This window comes from Centropristis striata, chromosome 22 (assembly GCF_030273125.1).
Source record: "Centropristis striata isolate RG_2023a ecotype Rhode Island chromosome 22, C.striata_1.0, whole genome shotgun sequence".
Lineage (NCBI taxonomy): Eukaryota > Metazoa > Chordata > Actinopteri > Perciformes > Serranidae > Centropristis > Centropristis striata.
This window is the reverse complement of record NC_081538.1, coordinates 17,835,998-17,857,922: the sequence shown is the minus strand read 5'-3', so window position 1 is coordinate 17,857,922 and position 21,925 is coordinate 17,835,998. Positions and strand designations below refer to the sequence as shown.

Below are 21,925 nucleotides of genomic sequence, written 5' to 3'. Positions count from 1 at the left end.
TTTAGAAGAAGTGCCTTGTGGATTTCCAATTTCTGGCCTCAGAGCAGACATCTGATATGGGGTCAGGGGTTAAGAACATGTGGCACCACCTCGGCCTCACACAACCTCCAGTGTGTTTGCTCTGCAAAGACAAAACATGACCTCAATTATACCAGGCTGCTCTATACCCAGGGAGGTCATAACCCAGTATGATACTGTATAATTGAGGTCATGTCTTGACTTAATTTTGAAAAAAATTCCTGAATGTGGAAATGGTAGTGTTTGGATCTTTCTGGAATTGTGAAGTCTTTAGACAATGTGACTTAGGCTTTGTTCACACCTGAAATTAAGAGTGGACATCCCTAAGTACATCACTTCACACCTCTGACCACTTTTTTTTTTGCTCTCAAAAACCAAACACATTGTTGTTTTTAACCAGTGGAAGGCAATAATGCACCTTCCATACCTACAGTCATGGAATAAATTATTAGACCACCCTTGTTTTCTTCAGTTTATTGTTTATTTTTATGCCTGGTACAACTAAAGGTACATTTGCTTTGACAAATATAATGATAACAACATAAATAGCATTTTCTTGATAATGATTTTGGTTATTATCAATATAATCATGGAAAATGTTTAGATATCAGCTCTTAGATTAAACTCTTATCAGCTATTTTTGTTGTTATCATTATATTTGTCCAAACAAATGTACCTTTAGTTGTACCAGGCATTAAAATGAACAAGAAATTGAAGAAAAAGGGTGGTCTAATATTTTTTTTTCATGACTGTAATCAGCCCCAAGGTAATGGAGAAAAAAAATCAAAACAGACAAACTAAACCACCCAGACAAAGCCAACTTTTCGAGTTATATAGTCATTTTTTAGATAGCCGTTTCAAGCCACAATATTTACGCCTTGAATTGAGAAAAAAGGCGGGATCAATGTGAACCAGCAGATCGGGCAAGAAGGAAAGTATGTGATGTTGCACATGACGTCCAGCGACGTATTATTTGTGCGATCAACAAAGGGGTAATAAGAAACAAAGCGGACCGTATCATCAGAAATCATTTTTAATAGCAGAATCACACCTCTCAGTAATCAAATCATGTTAAGTAAGATGCAGAACAACTTTGCTTGAGTATTTAGAATCTCTACAGCAAGAAACCGTAAGGGGCAGTTCATCCACCATCACTGCACTCCCTGCTGCTGCCACTTATTGTACACGTCCCTGTCGATACTGTTGCTGCTCTGTTTCACAGCACTACCATCTCCTCCCACTTCGTTCCACAAAAACTTCAGTTGAGTAGGCGGTCCTTCGATGTGGCCAAAATGGGACTAGCGACTTTTCCTGGTGTTTTTGGACACTCTTTACTCTTCTTAACGAGTAGCAGGCGCCGTCCCAAAGCACTCAAAAGCGGCCCAGTCCTCCTGCAGCGGTCTCTCCCAGCTGCAGTCAGCAGAGCAGGAGACGTTAACCCCTCAGCGTCTAGTTCGCACTCGTCTGCAAATGAATGCGAAATTGCCTCTCAGTAGCAGCTCAGAAAAGTTCATACCCGAGGCGGGTACTTTTTGAGCTGCTACCTGAGCCGCTTACCAGTGAAGTTGGGCGGATCTTGGGTGGATCCTCTCTCCAAACCACACCCATTGTGGCTCACTAGAGGAAAAAGTACCTAATGGAAACGTAGATACTGCTATAAGAACGTGGTCCCATGCAGCCACCCCAGAAGTGGTCTGAGCAGTCAGATCTTAATGTCTTCTGAATGCATCCTGAGTCCATTCATACCTGTACTTATCACTGTCCAATTCTGATTGAATCACCCAAGAAGCACGTTACTGCCAGGTGTGAGCAGGGCCACAGACAATGTTAACCGATACTAAATCTAATTTGTGGCAAGTAAAAGCCAATTAATTTTACCCTAATTGCTATTCTTAATAGCTTCATGCCCCTTTTCAGCTTAGTATTAGTATATGAGTATTAAAGCACCTAAAAATAAAAACGATTGTTGTAAATGAAGATGAATTTCGCATTACCCAGTGCTAGAGAGAGACTTGGCCAAGATACCTACCAACCACAATGCTCAGAGCATGTAAAAGAAGTGTTTCCCTTTCAGAAAGCATACTTGAATAAAAGTGGCAAAGGCTGCAACTACTGAACAAAGTGACTTTAACAATGTGCCTTTCACACAGCGTGTACCAAAACAGTAGAAGGCAGAAAATTGGTGTCACTGTGCAAGATCGGCTCCATACTGGCAGTGTGGTGTTCAAATTAAATCCATTGTGGGTGAAAACGATAGGAACTTGAAAAACATCTGTTTTATTAATGAAATGTATACAGTGTGGGCATTTCTCCTGAAATGTTTAACCAAATGCCTTGAGGTCAACACTGAAATTGATTTTTTTTTTTACAGTTCCACAGCTATCGAGGGAACTGGCTGAGTTTCTGCTTATTTTTTACCACCGACCTGCTTCATAATCCAGCATATAAACACCTCAACAATTTTTCTCCCCTTGGCATCGAGCTGCGCCACAGGAGTCGCTGGGGGCCTTTTCAAACCTCCAACCAACCATCTGCCCCCATTTGCCCCGGTGACTGCAATCACAGTGGCTTGCTGTCAGCACGTCTGCTCTGAGCACTGAAACCAGCACATAGTGACACCGCACAGCTTCTCACACTCATCCTCCCATCACACTGCATTGTCGTCTTGTAATACGAGATCTGCCGGCTCATTCATCTCCACCGTGGAGACTTCTTAAAGCACCTTAAAATTGCAAAAGCAGTGTGACCGGCAACCATTCTGTGCCTCGTGCCACTTGTTAATTACCCATTCTGCGGTACCAGCCTGCAGATATAGGCTAGCTTGACAAGCTAACAGAGAAGCTTAATTGGAGCCGACAAGCAGATACTTTGGTGTGCGCCCACAGCTTGCAGTTCTGAAATGTTGCCCTCCCTGTGCTTGTTAGCAGCACTCCTTTAGAAACAAATGCATCATGTGGAAACAAGGCACTTAGAAGAACATGAAACATATGACTTTTAGCTGCACGCTGCTGCAGGGCGGGGCAGGAAGACGGTGGACTGAAGTGGCAGCGTTTTCCGATGTCCCTGACAGAGAAGAACAGGAGCTCTGACAGAGTTTGCTTTCGCAGGCACGACTGTGTCCCGAACTAACTGACAGAGCGCGTGGTGTCATGGCACGACATTTCTCCATCGGCCCGGAGGAGAAAAATGTCAGCACTGCGTAATATAATGTATCTACTTTTTAGACTAAAAGAACTGCATGTGGTGCAGTCTGACAGGCCGATTCATTGAATGACTTCCCAATTGTCAACATGGGTATTAAAGACGTGCACCCATGCTGGCTGTCATCGTGATCGGTCCTCATTCCATTACCCCACCGAGACGTTCAGTGACATCCAATAAAATACTGTATGTCAGATGTCCTCTTCACTTTCTATATTATGTGTTTTTGTAGCTTTTGTGGTTGTGAGTGACTGCTTTCTATGTGTGTATGTGTGTGTGTTCTTGTGCTTCCTACATAGTGAGGACCGGAACACGTTTTTAACCAACAGAGTGAGGAAATTTTTGTGAAGTGAGGACATTTTGGCCGGTCCTCACTTCTTCAAGGCTTGTTTGAGAGTTCAGACTTTGTTTTAGGGTGAAGGTTACAATCAGGTCTATGTTAGGATTAGGGTTGGACATTTAGTTGTGATGATGAAGGTAAGGTTAAGGGATAGGGAATTCACTATTCCAATGAGGGCCCTCACAAAGATAGAAGTACAAGGGTGTGTGTGTGTGTGTGTGTGTGTGTGTGTGTGTGTGTTCGCCAACATCTCAGTAAATCATATCAAATGTGTGTCTTCAGGAGAGGATCCTGAGACAAGACGCATGAGGACGGTGAAGAACATCGCTGACCTGCGGCAGAACCTGGAAGAAACCATGTCCAGTCTACGGGGGACGCAGATCAGCCACAGGTAGGCTCACAGATAGTACTGTCCAATACTTACTGGTATTAGTAAATGATTCTGGTATGGTTTTTGGTTAAGAAAAGTGATAAAAATGCAGACGATGAATTCATTGGGATAGGCCCATGTGCCACCCTGTGGTGACAATATGAGATAGCTATGGAGATACAAGATTATAGTTATTTCCCATTCATATCCCTTGTCCACATTTTCCCAGGCAGTCCTGGTTTCATTCCATCAACCCTCCGATCATAAACTCACCACACTGACAAGGCTGCAGCTACAACACATGCAAAATGAAGCAGTAATTCACTCCTAAAACACAGTCTAATGCCTCCACTTCTTGTTCTTACAGTCAGTTTCATTGGCATTTTATTCATGAAGTCTGGAGTTTTAAATGAGCTGCACCAATCAGAATAAATGTTTAAAACAACTTTTACATTCAAGCCACATGACTTGTTTTAGAGTTGGAGTGTATTATTCTGCAAAGCCTGTTATTTAACAGAGACAACAGTGTAATGTGACTTCAAATAATATAATTTATCTCATGAACCAAATGTAAAAAATCTCCCATCTGCTTTTTAGATGGTTCACTTAATTATTTATACTTAAACTGGCATCAGACAAGTGTTACTGTGTGTTATGTCTGACCACTACTTCAATATTTGCCTGGTCGGCTTCAAAGATTCGACCCCCCCACCTGGCTCACTGCAGGGAGCATGCAGCTTCAAACAGACACTGTTTTAGAACTAAATCAAATGCAGATAAAACTGATTTGATTTGGCTGCCAGTGCTTATTTTAAGACACTCCCACCTTTTTATAATACTTATGATACAGTCACATATAAAGTTCCTGAAAAGCATAAGAAAAGTTTTCTGTTTGTCTTTTTTGGGTCACTCTGCTCTCCACTAACTCCTGAGAGAAAATCTTCTTCGTTCGATGCTCCACTATGTTCACCAGATAGTTGCTAAGTGTGTCTGGGTGCTTTGGGGGGTTGGGAATGTGGAGCTGTTGTGTTTTTTTTTCTGTTCTTCAGCTTTTTAACTGAAGATACCTGCCTGCATCTGATGCATTATAGAGCTGAGGTGATGATGGCTCCCTGTTGGTTTGACATCTGACGCATTGCAAAATAATGAAAATATTGGTCATAGCAGCATCCTCTGGTTCTTTAAATTAAGCCATAAACCTGCATTATTTCTAATCACCAACAGGGGTAGACTCCACTGGCAGCAAGAAGAAGTTACCCTTCTTTTTACTTGATTATTTGCATCAGTAAACATTTTCCTAATGAGTATATGGTCTCAGTCGCTTATTTCAAGTATTCTTCAATACAGCATGATGTTTATTTTGTAAATTATGGGACCATTTACAGTGAAATAGACAATAAAGTAGAGTTTGGTTTAGGGCGTGGCTACCTAGGGATTCACAAGTCACTACCACTGTGCACTGTTGTCTTAAAATTTTGACCCTTTCACAGTCAGTTGTATGAAAAAAGGAGTTCATTTTGAATGAGGGATCCCTCACAAACAAAACTAGCACTAGCATTAGCTGTAAACTTAGTATACTTCTCCCCAGCTCCACCCTCTTGTCCAAATATGGTCACTTCTGGCTCCAAAAAAGAAGATGTCATTGGCCAAAACACCAAAGTCAAGGCTTAAATGCAAGTCCACACAATGGCTACATCTACTTCATATATACAGTCTGTGTGACCCTCAAAAGGAACAAGCATATAAAGTAAAGAATGTAAGTGCCTCTCCTGAAGTGCAATGGAAAACAAAGCATTTTTCTTGCAAGAACAACAAAGCAATCACAATCTTATCATCTTACCGGAGAGCTGCAGCCTATAGGCATTCAAAGGCTATTTTCACAAGACTGTCACAAGCTGAAGCTCAAAATGCGTCATAGCCAAAAGAAAAGACACACACTATGATTGGGACCCACACATGTCACAACCAAACCACTTTTCAACAACAACAAAAATCAAGAAAAAGGAATTTTCTTTTGTGATCACAGTTTTACATCTCAGCACTAATTATCCAAGTCAGTTTCCTTGTTCATCCGTTGTCCTTGGAAAAAAAAAGCAGTTCTGATTTTGATATCTCTGACTCACCCTCAGCTGTTTATCACACTGATCCAACAGGGAGATACGTCTCCAACTATTAATGATGTTCCCTCTATTACCATGCCATCTTCTTCTCCACATTTCCTGGATTTTAATTAAAAACATCACTTTCCCCACCAGCTGGCATGCATGTAATGACATTCAGGAGCTGATGGACAACCAGCACCTTAAAAGACTGTCCCATCTGTGAGCCATGGGGACATGGACAATCTAGCAGTGTGGAGACTGCGGCTCAGGCGAGGACAAAATGATAACCATTGGTTTATATCAGCTCCCCAGGCAGTGGTCCCCTGCTCGCCTCTCTCCATCTCCCTCAGTCTATTATTTTGTGTGTTTTGCCCCATTTGCAGAGGAAGATGGTGGCCAGGCTGCAGACAGCCATGACAGATGGCAGTCTGTGTGTGTGTTTGTTTTCTATTTCTTTTTTTCTCAGAGGAGTCTCAGCCAGGCGCGATCAATACAGCACTATTGTCTTACCACCACATTTAATCCAATGGAACTCACGGGGTTGGGGTACAAGGACAGCCAGCATGAAATATGTGCAAAATGCATCATCACACCTCTACATAAGCATCATATATGTTAGGTCTGCATGTCAACATGAATCAGTAAAGCAACCATTAGATTTAATGGAACAAAGGGAAGCCAGATCCTGAATGTGTGCCTCTGTGGACATGTTTAAGCATGCCAATTCTGTCCATGACAAAAGCCTGGTCCTAATCTTTCCCTTGGATAAGAAATGGCTGTAATCACCATGACGCTTTGAAGCACCTTAAGTAATTAATCACTGCTATGCTCGAGCAGACATGACTGTCATATTCATCACTTTGTCTTTCTCTGAGCACTCTCTTTGGGATTTCTCCCTCCATACCTGTTTATTCCCCATTCATGCAGACTGGGTTGAGATTTCCAGTAGGAGTAAGTACCTTCATTTAAAAAAAAAAAAAAGGTTAAACATTACATTTTTAATTGTCACAGAATAAACAATTGTCGTCATTATTTCAACAGAGTCTCACCTCAACAATTCTAGCACTGTGCAATTCTCATTTTCAAATTTCACTGGTTTGATCAGTGAGTTATGGCTTGAACTGTAAGTAATCTTAACCAAGGAGATTTTGGTTCCGCTTGTTGGTTTGTTTGTTGGTTTGTCTGTCTGTTTTACCCCTTTTCGAAGCTAACGTTAGCTGGCTAGGATAGCATCAAGCGTGACATCAACATCTTTTGTTCATTGTTAATTTGAACGTAGTCACCATGCATAGCAATCAAGAAAGCAAACAGGTTCTCACCACCAGCACTAGAACTAGGTTCACATTGTTCGAAAAGGGGTATTTGTCAGCAGGATTACGGAAAAACTTGCCTGTTTTTTTATGAAAGTTGGTGAAAAGCTGTAGCATGGGCCAAGAAGGAACCATAGACTGTGAAAATTGTCAACATAGTCTACTTGACTTCAGCAGTCGGTTTCTCAGGAACCGATGTAAAGTTTGGTGGTATGGTATGGTGGCTCCATCCCTCACTAGCTTGCCTGTTATCCCGTCAAAAACATAAATATAGGTTGTGTGTACAGGCAGCGAAAAACTAGCCATATTTATGAATTTCACCGTCCACTGTAATGCGTCCGCCATCATCTTGCTGACGTAGTTGTGATTGACAGCTAAGCAAAGTATAAAAGAGCGGATTCTCGCATGCAGTTTGAGGTTGGGGTGGTGGAAGTGTCAAACAAGTGGCGGACTTTCACCCAGGAGAGCAGGGTTTGCGTCCCGTGTGGAAACAAAAGTAAACAAATTTTAACTTAAGTTACGTTTTTTACGTAAATTGCGGCAGTCACGTGACCCTTGTAACTACTTTATTTCCAGCATTTCTATGTGGTTTTACAACATAAATCCACAGAAACCGCAGTATTTTTTTACAACCGTGGGCCGTATATGTGTGCTAATTTTAGAATATCGCCGTTGTACCGCGAGCCGCGCCGCAATTCCTTTATATGTGCCCTGTAACACGAGCGATACGTGCCTATGTGCCATAATTTGCGGTACTGATACACAACCTCTTCTGCCGTTTATGTTGGAGAACTTGTTGTCTTCGCAGTGCATGACTCCTCCTAACTCCCGGCTCATTCAGAAATGGGCAAATATGTGGAGAATTGAAGAGCTGCAGTGAGCTGAATGAAGCCTGGCTGCTGAAACATCCCACCTGTGACAGCACCCACCTGTCACTCATAGCAGCTACGCCTGTAAATAGGCATATTTAAGCCCTAATATAATTTAAATGGGAGTGTTATATAAGAAAATCTCCCCATGCACATGTTTTCCTGAAGGAAATTAGTGAATTAGAGACCAAAGCCATTTTTGTATCTGGCTATAAATGTTTATTTCTGCTTTAAAGTTGGGCATTTTAACACTGGGCTCTATTGGGATTGACTTGCTTTTGAAGCCAGCCTAAAGTGGCCATTCAAGAATTGCAGTTTTTGGCACTTCAGCATTGGCTTCATTTTTCAGCATTTTTCAAGTATTTTGCGCCATTAGTATGCCTTTAATCATTAGTTGACAGGTGAGAGACAGGAAATGAAAAGGTCCCCAGGCAGACACAAACCAGGGACACCGTGATTCATGGTCAGCTCCCTAACGTCTCGGCCACAGGGGCGCTCTATCATTTTTCAATTTTAAGTGGCTTTTTTTTAAATATCTTTTTCATCTTTGTTATCCTTTGTCACCCTCCATGGCCCATCCCCCATGTCCCCCCTCACAGTACACAGCCATGGGGCCACATCCCCCGTGCAAACATTTGCTCCCACCTCCTCCTCACTCCTCCACTGCAATTTTTAAAATATGCTTAAAGGAAAGGTCGTCGCTGTAATCAAGGGTGTGCTTTCTCCTTAAAACTAATGGAGCAGAATACAGGATTACTGACTAAACTAAGCATATCTGCAGTGCCAGGACTAAATTAGAATTTATGAAACCAATTCTCAGAGATTTCAGTGAAATGTGGGACATCTGTTACATTATTTATACTGTCACACGAACAGTGTGAACAGCATGTGTATGGTATTGCTGTTGTATACATTTTGGCAACTTTTGACAAGGATTCAAGGACTACATTCAAGACAGATGTTTAGCCCATCTGTCTTATGATTGCACAAAAGTACAGACAGCCAGCTCAATGCACCAACTCTAGTATTGTAATCTACAGGTTCATCTCAATAAATTAGAATATCATAGAAACATTTATTTATGTCAGTAATTCAATTCAAAAAGTGGAAATAACACATTATATAGATCGATCACACACAGAAATTTCATGTCTTCATTTATTTAATTCCTTCTAATTATAATGATCATGGCTTACATTTAATAAAGACCTAAAATTCAGTGTCTCATAAAATTGTAATATTACAAACGACCAATTTTCAAAAGTATGTTTAATATGTAAATGTTGGCCTCTGAAAAGTATGTCCATCTATTTGACTCAATACTTGGTTGGGGCTGTTTGACTTGAACTACTGGAAATGGACTTTTCCATCAGATTCAAATTTATTAGGATGCACCTGTACATTTACCATTTACCTGTTCCTAAAGTCACACAACATATACTACAGTGGTGATTTTGGGGCTCACTAATATCTGTCCACTTCCTTTTGAACTCACCTTGAACTTTGTGACTGCAGCTCAGTTCACATCCTCAACATCCTACAGAGTTCCTGATGTGCTGCGGCCTCCACACACAATCGGTATTGATCATAGAACGCATTTAATTTCCCTCCACTGTTTTTTCCCTCTCTCCACACAATGAAAAATTGTATTGATTGACATTTGAAGGGAAAAGAAAACATCTCCATGTGTGGAGAAATGCAGTTATCTTCAAGGACAAACCTGGCAAACAGAAAAGGGAAATCACCCCTGCTGTTGTCTCCCTGTGTGCCGGGGCCCAAGGGATCCTTGTGTGGTCCCACAGGGATTCAGCAACCGCCAGATGACATTTTAGAATATAATAGCTTCCCCCGGTCGTGCTTGTTTATTTTGTGTTTACATTTGGAGTACAGAGAGGATGAGGCAGGCTAAATTATTCATTGCTTTTCAACTGAGGAGATAGCCGGTAGTCCTATTTGCGTGCGTATATGGGTCTCTTAAGCATTTTATTTTTAATGTACATTTAGCCAAGCCATTTACAGTAATCGCAACCGTGTAGTTAAAGTGAAGCTAAGTTACCAAAACGACTAGTTCTTAAGAATAATGATGGATCAAAGCCAAAGACACTCTTCAGTCCCTGACAATGTTCTTGTGAGACCGAGTGGAGAAGTGACATGATTCAGCTGGAGGAAGGTAATACGAGGCACTTCTTGACAAGATGAGTTTTCAGTCTATGAGAGATGATGGAAAGTGACTTGGCTGTTCTGACTGGAGTGCGTGTGCATGTGTGTGAATGATGGTTGTGTTGGCGGTGGGGCGGGGAACCTTTTTCAGGATCCAGATTGAAGATGTGCGCTGTGACGGCGGTGAGCAATTGCTTTGAATTGCTCTCAATCTAGCAGGGTTTAACATCTGCCAATACCAGTGCCAGCCTCACTATTACATACACACATCCACACACACTGAACACAGGCAGGGGCACATGCCTTCAAAATCTGGAGAGCAGAAGCTGTGCAGCCCACCGAGCATGCGTTGCCGAGTTACAAAGTTGTCATGACATTTCCTCGAATAATTTACACTACAAGAGAATACTTGTTATTTTTGTAATTCTTTCTTTATTTTTTTCTCTTGCACTTCCTGCAGCTTTATTTACATTTTTTTTTATTAATGTAACATTTTTTTTACATCATATAAATCCAGCTCATGATACCAGACTGCTAACTACAACTGATTACAAAGTTTCTCAATAACCAAATGCCAAATTATATCAGACTAAGTTTGACCATTACCCTTGAGCAAGATACTGAACCCCAAATGGCTCCTGATGCTGCGTTCATCGTTGTGTGAATATATTCCCAATGGTGGAGTTGTTGTAGCCTCAGCCACCATTATGAATGAATATATATATATATATATATATATATATATATATATTGCTGCTGTAAATATGTGTATATTGTATATTGTGTATGTAAATCTATGGCCAGAGTGACCAAACCATATGGATATAAATAAAGAAAGACCTGCTGTTATGAAATAATACTGTGGCTTATATTGTACATGACATTTGTGGAGAGCTGTTGAAGTGACGCTGCAGAATTACATTTAAGATCAGTGTATGAATCTCCACAAGAAATACATGTTAAACTCTCAGACCTCATTAGCAGCAGCAAGAGAAAGTTCCAGTGTATTTATAGTTAGCATTGCTCAGCAATAACCAATCCCCTGCTGTCAACATAGATTCTTCTCCTGCTGAGCTCTTGGCTAAACAAAATAGTCTCCCTCTGTTCCCATTTATTTTGGTTTGGGTTCTGTTTTATACCAGATAGTGTAATGACGCCATGATCCTGAAAAAGCAGCAGGATTTTTGGGAAATTTGACATTTACGTAAGACCAATGATATATCTTAATAAAGTGACAGAATGTGATTTTATATGTAGTTTCTCATCATACATTGTAGGTTAGCTGTGCAGAATATCTCGGCACATTTTCTGTACTTCCTGCAGCTGTATCCTTCATTTTGCACGCTCATTTATCTCAACACCTACACGCACACTGTCTCCGTCAGTTTATCTGTCTCTTCTTTTTTTCTCTGCACTGCTGGGAGATAAAGATAAGCTGATTTAGCAGGCTACATTGTGTACGAATGGTTAAATGATTTTGATTTCTATACCGTGGAAAATTGATTCCATATTCGGCCGCGATCACATGTCGGATAAGTCATTGTTTTTTTTTGTTTAATTTGGATTTTGTGCACTCTGACACGGTGCTGCGCATGTCATTGGGTTTAGTGTGTGTGTGTGTGTGTGTGTGTGTGTGTGTGTGTGTGTGTGTGTGTGTGTGTGTTGATCCCAGGAGGTGTTGATAAAGATGTGTTGTGACGACGGCTGGCATCGCTGCCCCTCTCATGTTGGCACTTGGCATCACAGGGATGCAGTGTTCCGCCCTTTCTCAACCAAAAACACACACACACACACACACACACACACACACACACATACAGTGCTCTCCTCACACCTCTCTCTCTGCTGTGTGTGAGACACTGCTTTAAGATGTCATTGCTTTTGTCACCTAATGAAGGCCAGCCTACAGAGGCAGACATCCAAATAGATGTCTCATCCCACATATCCAGCTACTGTCCTCCACTTCAGCTGCATTACCAGCTACATTTTCTATTTAAATTTTTCCCAGTGGCGGCAGTACCAAACGTGGTAAATAGTGTGTTTTTTGCTTTGGCTGCATCTCTGCATCATTTATAAGTATTAATGCATTACATTGTGTATAAATGAACAAATCTGGTAGTTTATTTAAGTATTCCATCCATGTCAACAGGCGCATGTTAAGCTTTAATCCTGTTTACACTTTTCCTATATGTGCTGGTTGCTTCCATGGCAACATGAATCATATGTTTGTGACTACACATGAGTTTATCCTTAACCCTCTACTGCCGAGTGTTGTGTATGGCAACACTGTTGACTTTTCATAGATTGTGTTAACCAGGTATGTACTTGGATGAGGTCACATTACATTGAAATGCCCAAAAATCTGACTCTTTCCCATATTGTTGGTGAAGGAGAGCTCCTCAATCTACAGAGATTTCTTCCATTTATTTTATATAAATGCAGCAAAATACTGACAGTATTTGAGTTATTAATTTATGACCTATTTGTATCGTGTAAATGTTGTTTCAGTAACATAAATCATTGTGTTTTTAGTCAGTACAGTTTTTTAGTAGATAGATAGATAGATAGATAGATAGATTGATTGATTGATTGATTGATTGATTGATTGATTGATTGATTGATTGATTGATTGATTGATGGATAGATTTTCTTGATAATAACCAAAATCATTGTCAAGAACACCATGAAAATGGCAAGATATAATTTCTTAAATTAAACTCTTATGAGCTATTTTTTTGTTTGTTATCATTATATTTGTCCAAACAAATGTACCTTTAGTTGTACCAGACATTACAATGAACAAGAAATTGAAGAAAACAAGGGTGGTCTTATCATTTTTTTCCATGACTGTAGATAGGTGTTCCAATCTGGCAATGTTTCTCCCCCTAAAAGTATTCTTTGTAAAAAATAAAAAAAACATATTTAATTAAGGTTCAATATGTTAATTTCAGTTCATTTGAATGGATAAAAAACACTTAAATTTTTCCCATGATGCCGTCTGAATGTGTGCTTTCACTCAGAGACGCTTTATGGCTTTATACATGTGGTTTGTTCTGCCTGTCATAGTGTGAATGTAGTGCACTGTTTTTCCCAGCAGAGAGAGCTCAAGCTAGGTACCACTCTCTGAGTGTGGATGCATCAAGCTGCAGGGCTTGGTGTGTGAGCGGCCATGATGATATCATTTCTGCATTCACAGTCCTGTTGACTCACTTGCTACACTGCTTCATTGCAAATATGAAAAATTAAGTAGGATTTATATTTCTTTTGTTGCAAACATGATCTGGCAAGGTGTCCTTTGATAGGTGAAAGCCGTGTATTGACATGAGTAGCTAATGTGTTGAGAAATGTCTGCAACAGTAGAGTAGAATGGGATGCAGTGGCTGTTTCAGGGCTAATGGACGACTGACAGTCTTCTTTGTCTCCCTCCATCAGGTTTCTTTCCTTATCTTGGCTGCATTTCACTTATTCTCACGCTCACACTTTTCTCACTCTCTTACACAACATCTCTCTTTCTAGAAGCATTTTCATCCTACTATTCATTTGCTTATGGTGACATAATCAATTAGAAAAACTGATTGGAAGTGACAAAACATGAAAGATCTGTAGAGCAGTCACTTCTTCTGACAGTTCAGAGGTTTCCTTACTTGATGATGCAGATGTCCCTGGCTCAGATTTTCTGTGGCACTTCAAGGTGTTTGCAAAACGCTGGATGAAAACAAACTGTCTCTCTCTTTCCATCTCCACGTGATGCACCATGATGGTCTGACATGTGTTCTCATGGGAGCTTTCACTTTGTGCTCTCCTCCTCCTTCAAGTTAACACACCGAAAGAAACAGCACTTTAGGAAGGTCACACGCACACACACATAAAGCAATGTTGAAAGAAACCGCAAGAGACTGGAAGTGAGTGGCAGTCAAGTGATGTTGACAGCTCTCTACTTAAAATATGACTGATCTTTTCAACTGAGTGATTCGCCCTTTGCACAGGAGTGCACCTAATGATGATTTATACTTTTTGGTACATTTATGCCATTTTTCCCCAAAAAAACTCCTGTCTATAAGAATGGTTAGCAACTTGTAAGCAAGTTTTTGCTGTATCATATCAAAAGTCATAATTAACAAGACTGGACTCCCCTCAAAAACGTCAATATAAGGCGTTTGTACATGCAGCAAAATACGACTCACATTTACACTTTAGACTGTCCTCCGCCGCTATCTTGCTGATGTAGTTGTAATGAATGCAGAGTTTAAGTATCGGGACTTTCACCCTGGAAGCAGGGCTTGTGTCCTGTGTGAAAACAAAAGTAAATTACTTGTTACATAACTTCCGTTTTTACTTGAAAGTTTTTTTAAACGTAACTCCCATTGTTCAGGTAACTCCCGCTGTTTACCTAACTTCCGTTGTTTATGTTACTTCCGTTGTTTTCATAACTTCCGCTGTTTACATAACTTTTGTTGTTTACGTAACTTCTGTTGTTTACGCAACTTCCGTTGTTTACGCAACTTCCGTTGTTTACGCAATTTCCGTTGTTTACTCAACTTCCGTTGTTGACGCAACTTCCGTTGTTTATGTAACTTCTGCTGTTTCCATAAATTCCGTTGTTTACGAAACTTCCGATGTTTACTTAACTTCCGTTGATTACGTAACTTCCGTGGCTCAAGTCCCCCTTGTAGCTACTTCACTTCCGGCATTTACGTACATTTATTGACTGTTTAAACTGTCTTTTATAACGCCTAAACAGGAATGTGCAGCTTTTTTTACAACTGTACATGTATGTGTAATGAAGTGTGTGCTATTTTTAGAGCATTTTGACAAAAGGCTCATATGTGTCATTATGGGTGATCTAATATGTCCTTTAGGTTAGAGATCTTGTTGGAATTAACTCTTATTTCTTTCTATCTCCACAGTACACTAGAAACAACCTTCGACACCACAGTAACCACTGAGGTCAATGGGCGGAGTCTACCAGCCCTCACCGCACGCTCCTCCCCCATGGCCTGGCGTCTGGGCCAATCACAAACCCCGCGTCTCCAGGCAGGCGACGCCCCCTCAATGCCCAGCAGCTACCCCGCGCCCAGGTCGAGCACGACGAGCGCTGGCACCACCACGGGGCGCTACAGCGGCCACGCCGACCCCTCCAGGTTTGTGTACAGCGGCCCCCTGAGGCGATCGGCGGCGGCAGCAGGTGCAAGGGGGGCGGAGCAGGGGGAGAAGGGAGGAGGAGGGCTGGAAGGAGGGAAGCAGATGGAGATGGCAGGGTACATGAGTGATGGGGACATCCTAGGGAGGAACGGACGGATGGATGAGATCACCAGCGGGTAGGATGACGAGTGCTAAGCATGTTAGCTTCCTCTGAAGCGCTGACTAATCCTTCTGGTTTATTCTGATATAACTGAACAAAAAGTAGTTTACATTCAATGTTACTCACTCAAACACTTGTTGTGTACATGCATATTTCTTTCCTAGCAGTCTTGGGGCATTGATAGTTGTCTTGTTGCATTACTGCCCCAAAATGTTGACCAGAGGGATAGCATGAAACCCACCACATGCTCACATGCATGCACATAAATCCTTATGCATGTGCATGATACCAACAAAATGGGCACCTAAACATACATTAAAGTTTTGGTGGTGTGGCTGCATTTGAATAAGTGACTAAAGATTTATAGCCATCCCAACATGTGATCTCAACATTTCTGTTGGCTCTTTATGTTAATCTGGTCATTCCTTCATTCCAAACACTTTCAGTAGGCGGTAGCTGGGCGTGAGTTCTTGCCTTGGCAGACAAACTCAATCAGCCAATCAGTGAATCAAAACATTTCGACACTTCCTTTCGGGGGAACATTCTCTTAATTTCCAATGTAGCTATAACTGCAGTTATGGCTGCTTTTTCTGAACTAACGCTAGCATTAGTGCCGATTCTTCCTGAAGCTGCCAATAATGTTTGGCAAGTAACGGCCTGCATTTTATGTCATCTACAATACAGCCCCTGATTTGGCAGTTATGTTGTCAGCTATGGCGTGGTCTTTGATTAGCTTGGGTACATTTTTATTTCTTGAAATGAGGTGGAATGGGGAAAGAGCCAGACTATCAGGTATAGCCACCAGAAATGTTGAGCTCACATGATAGGATGGTCTTACCAGGCTAGGAGATTCATGTGTAAAGGTAAAATTTACTCCGAAAAGCAAAATACGAAGTGTATATTTTCAGACCAAAAAACAAATTGTACCGACCAATTTCATGTGTCAAGTGGACCTTGGTTTGGATGAACTACCTAAACTTTTTTTTACTTCAAGCAGCTCAAACCTTGTTTGGCGAAGTGTTTGGGATTGGGTAATTATTTATCACCTGAGCTTTGAACCTTGAAAGTTCCAGTTACCCTTATTACATGCCAATTTTTAAATGTGTTTCTTGGCATTTTACTTGGCCATTATTGACAAATTTGCAAACTATGCTCATAGTCATGACATTTTGTGAGACTAGAAAGCTCTCCTCCCTGAAGCTTTCATATAGGTTGGACATTCTCATTTACTTTACTTTAGAGGCCATTTAGTTTTTGAAGGATCATGAATACAAGTTTCCATTCAGTGTCACATTGCATACTGTGTGTTGTCGAAATTCACGCTTAGCTGTGTATTCATACGGTCACCAAGGCCTCAACCATCATTCTGTGTACATTAATACAAATAGCCAGCTTACATCCACCAAGGCTATCATAGGTTTGTCATGTCCTGAAAGGGAAGTGTGAACCTTGAGGGCACTCGATACACTGACAGATTACCTGAATGAAAGAAGATTACTCAGTGTCTTGCACAAAACATCACGACAGTGTGTGTGTGGGCTTCTGACCTTCACTCACTCAATAGCAATAAATGCCTTGAGCAAGTGGGAGTTAAAAAAGCAATTCAGATTCCACACACACAAAAGAACACACACTCCCACTTGGCATCCGTGCACTTAATATTTCCGGGAAAATAGTTTTGGGGGGCAGGGGGAGCAAAGCGAGGAGTGATGGAGTAAAGTATCCGTAGGATTAAAGACGTGTCAGAACAGAAAATGTAACAACACGTTGGGAGGGAAAGGTGATTAGCTGAATTATTAGCTTAATTAGCTCAACACTAATGATCCCCATGTCCTATCAGCCGTGTCTGATAGCTTTCTGGCAGTAGCCTCAAATCTTAGCACTTACACACTGCCACACACACCACACACACACACACACACACACACACACACACACGCTCACAGATGTGTAAACATGCAATTCCTTGTGTCTTCACAATAATACTCCTTAAACAGCGCTCATTAATCAATGTTTCAATCAAGTCACTGTAGCTTCTCTATTGGTTTGGTTTAATCAACTTTTATTAATTTGAAAAATACGGAATAGCTCACACTGTCTACACGAGGATGGACATCTACGTCCTCTAATTAAGTCTCCTCTCACAGATACCTTACAGACGGCGGCCTCCATCTGTATGCACGGAACGCAGGCCGAGCCTCAGACGCAGCTTCTTCTCGAGATGCATCCCAGAGAGGCAGCAAAGAGATACAGGGCGACATAGACAGGTAAGGATTGTCTGTCAATCATGCTGCTTGCCTCACTGACGTGTGTTTGACATCGGTGTGGACCGCACCAAGGTCTAATTGAGGTGAAGTTACACAGATGTGCTGAATACATGAAAGCACATTGTTAAATGTCCAAATTTGCATACAGCATCTACATTTCCTCAGTTTAGATTTCTTGCATTTAGCTGATGTTCCTCTCCAGAGCACCTCCTGATGAGTTGGACAGTGTAAGCCTCAGTGGCTTCGCTTGTTGCTGTTCACTTTGAGCTGAAGCCAGGTGGATGTTTGCAAGGGCAAATCCACCAGACTGGGCTTCGCAGCCAGTGATGCGTGTGCGCGAGAAAAATGTTACGATGCAGTGGGAATGGCAGAAAGTTTGAAACGATCTACTTTCCCAAGCAGAAACTGCAGGCACATCCTCTAAGAGTGGAATTGATGTAACTGCCCAGTTAAGCATTTACCTTGTGACTGCTCACTAACAATCTAGCATGTAAACAAGGAGAAGTAGTGATTCATGGAAACAAACTGGTCTGTTAATATCGTCTTATGGCACCTACACTTGCACAGGGGCAGGTCATGAGAGGATGGGCCGTTTTCATAGACGTAGTTTTTTTTAGCCTCTTTTGTCTCTTTGTAGCACTGTTCTCCCTTTTTTGTCATTCTCTCTCTGCAGTTGTTTCGTGTCAATTTTGAGTCGTTTTGTAGTATATTTTTATCACTGTAGTTTTGTAGTCATTCTGTGTCAACTTTGAAGTTGTTTTGTGTCACTTTTAGTTGTCGTTTTTTGTCTCTATGAAGTTGTTTAGGGCCGTCTTTGTCATTTTGTGTCTCCTTGTTGTTGTTTTGTTTCTGTTTTGTTTTGTTTTGTTTTGTTGTTGTGTTGTTTTGTTTCACTTTGTTGTCATTTGTGTCTCTGTTGTCATTTTTTGTCATTTTTTGTTTAGTGCCTTTTTTGTCATGTTGCAAAAAGCTTTGCTTGTTTCAGGCTCTTTTTAGTTGTTTTATGTTGCTTTGTGGTAATTTTTAGCTTCTTTCTGTTTGGTATGCGACTCTTTGATTGGCATTTTGCAGGGCGGCCCATTGGGCCTGTGCCATTTGGCCCATTTAGTAATACATCCATGAAGGTGAACAGGGGTCAGTACCAGAGTGCCTGATATATAGTTGTATTTTTTTCAGTTGAAGATACAAGCTTACTGGAGTATGAAGGCACGATATGAGAGAGGGGAAATGATTCAGAACTGAAAAGAGGGCATGCGTCAAGAGCTTTCAGCCTTTGACAGATTAAAAGGAGCAAACATACACTATCTGCTTTAGTTGCTAATAAAAACAAAACAAAACATAACGCCTCAAGTAAAAAGTAAAAAATATGCTCATGTCCTTCAGAGGTGATAGTCAGGGCAGCACACTACTACAGGGACATCCAAGATTAAATGAGGTGAAAAGGAGAGACTTGCTATCGATTTTAAGCTGTCGAGCTAAGATTGTGATGACAGGCCTTCAGAGAGGCTGCTGGGAATTGACTGATGCAGTGACATTTCCCAGCATCGCAACTCCCAACTTCTGCCAAGATTTTAATGAGTGGCAGTGTTTAGAGGAGTGGGAGGCTTGAAAAAGCAATCAGATACGGCTCTCAGGAATTAGTTGGCTTTTGTTATAATGCTTTAAATTAGTAAAGGGCTGTTAAAGACACTCAGTTTAATGATCCTATTGGAGGAGCCAGTGTGCTAATTGTGCAAGATATATTTGACCAGGGTGAACTTCCAGACTTGCTGGTGATGTTTGGCTTCCTGCTGAATCTGTGTCATTGTGCTACCGGTCTTTATAATCCAATTGTTTCACAGCCCAGACGATCCTTCTGTTTCTGGTGTACGTGCTCCGTCTCACAAGCAAGTGAGTCGGTGGAGCCAGTCAGCCAGGGGCGAGTCCGATCATATCTGTGATCGGCCGAGCGTCAAAACACGGTCGACCTGACCGGAGGTTCAGAATAGGCGATTAACCTGCCCTCCTGTCACTCTCCCACTGATCTGCCTGTCAGACTTTGACACTCAGGCAAAGGGATGGAGAGGATAAGAATATCCATGAACCCTGTAAAATGTCTCTTCCATTTGCGGAGTCTTGGCCTCACCCTGCATGTTTTATCTCTGTATTTGAATATCATGCCTAAAGTGTCTCTCACCTTGCCTTGACATAAATCCAAAAGAATTGCAGCTTTCCTCAGTTGAAGTCTGTGTTAGCGCTCTGGGCCTCAGGGGCGATGAGGAAATATTGATGCCTGCTCCCCCTTAAGACGCCTGCAGGCAACAGACTCCAGATTGGAATTTGAACTCTGGAACCCTGTTTCCTTTCCTCCATTTTTTCAGTTACAAAACTATATGAATCCGCACAAAAATACACATGACTTGAAGGCTTCCCCCCTGCCTTCCTCTGACACGTGTGATTGTCAGAAGCTGAGCTGTCACTTCCCGCTGACATACGACAAAAGCTCAGAAGGGAAATTCATTTTCCGAAGCGATTGCTCACCGGGCTTCACACCTCAGCCCGGCTTTAGCTCCCTCCGTAGGACAGGATCTGCCTTCCGTGATTGGTTCCTTCTTTATCCCAAAGCATTCGTCTTCTCTTCCACATAACCCCTCCCGGCTTTAAGTGAAATGAGTCGCGGATAAAGTCCAAGTTCAAACAATCTGTTCGCTGACTTTGAAGAACTTTTCATCTCCTCCGATGCTCATGCTGCCGTTCCAGGAATGACAAATACAAGCATTTATTCCCAAATTGTAAGTGAGTCAAATGTATGTTGTGTAGTTTCTCCTGCCCGTGTCATATTACATATCTTCATGGTCAGTGCAACCGATAGGAGGCGAACACATTTCTCTGCTGTCTCTGCAGCTGGCAGGTAGCATCACAGTCATCGTTTATCCTGCATCTCTGCAATAAAATGTTATCGTGTATCTTCAATTGGTGGCATTTAGGAGTTATTTTCTGATAAAAGTTGTTGTTAATATTTTAGTTGCAGTCATTATCAAAAACCTCATTTAAATGTTAATGTCTTTGATTGTCTTTCATCAATCCCCAGAGCAGGAATATAAAGTTGCTGCACTCTGTTGTGAATTATTAGAGGTTTTTAGAGTCAGAGATTTGAAAAAGCGTTACTCAAACTGGCTGCAATGCATTCTGGGACTGGTTTCACAAAGACTCTGCTCTGGCTTACTTTTAACTACTGTCAGACTTCACATACGCATCTAAAATCATCTGCTGCACAATGCTGTTTTAAGTATGACTAATTTACTATGAATTCTGGGTAAAATGAGACTCTATTCAAGCTATTAAATAAAAAAAAACTTTGGCTGACTGAGACACAGTGTCACACTTCTCATTTCCATTGACACCGTTCAAAATGCTTGTGTTCTGGAAGAATTTAACTGCTACAAGGACATTTTGCTGAAAACATTCATGGTGGTAACAACTTGCAGCATCAAATCTTAGCGCAGTGCAGACGTGTAGTATAGCTGGGAGGCTGTAGCTTGTTAGAGTAACGAGGCTCCGTACTTCTGTTAAGTTGTCAGTCAGGCTCACTCTGGTGGACATCCTCACTGTTGTATATTTCATGTTACTGCACTCTTTAAGAACTCTTCCCCTCGTCATGCTTCAAAGGGAGCAGGTGTTAGTTATTGTTACCATAGAAACATTGCTCTTATTTTGGCTGGGGGGGGGGGGAGTGGCTAAGCGACACCATGATTGATTTTGCTGAGACAAACGGTCACGTGACAAATATTCACTGAAAATCAGAGAGAACTGCAGGCTGTTTACACAGAGCTGAGAGGAGAGGACAGGAGGTTGTACATAGAGGTTGTAAAAATGCAAATAGTGCAATATTCATTGTGGGTACTTGGAAAAGCGTTGTATATGTAAATTCTATTTTATTCAAAATCTTTTAAAATTATTTATCTCAGAATTTCAATTTGCATTTTCTCTTTTATTATGATTTATGT

The 21,925-nt window shown here is 41.3% G+C and overlaps 1 protein-coding gene across 1 annotated transcript in view; it reads left to right on the top strand.

Moving 5' to 3' along the window:
* Nucleotides 1-21,925, top strand: part of nav3 (neuron navigator 3) — a 248,969-nt gene that overhangs the window by 157,396 nt on the left and 69,648 nt on the right. Inside the window, 3 exon segments of the mRNA XM_059325699.1 lie at nt 3,842-3,950; nt 15,278-15,688; nt 17,820-17,939. Of these exon segments, the coding sequence (XP_059181682.1) occupies nt 3,842-3,950; nt 15,278-15,688; nt 17,820-17,939 (640 nt within the window).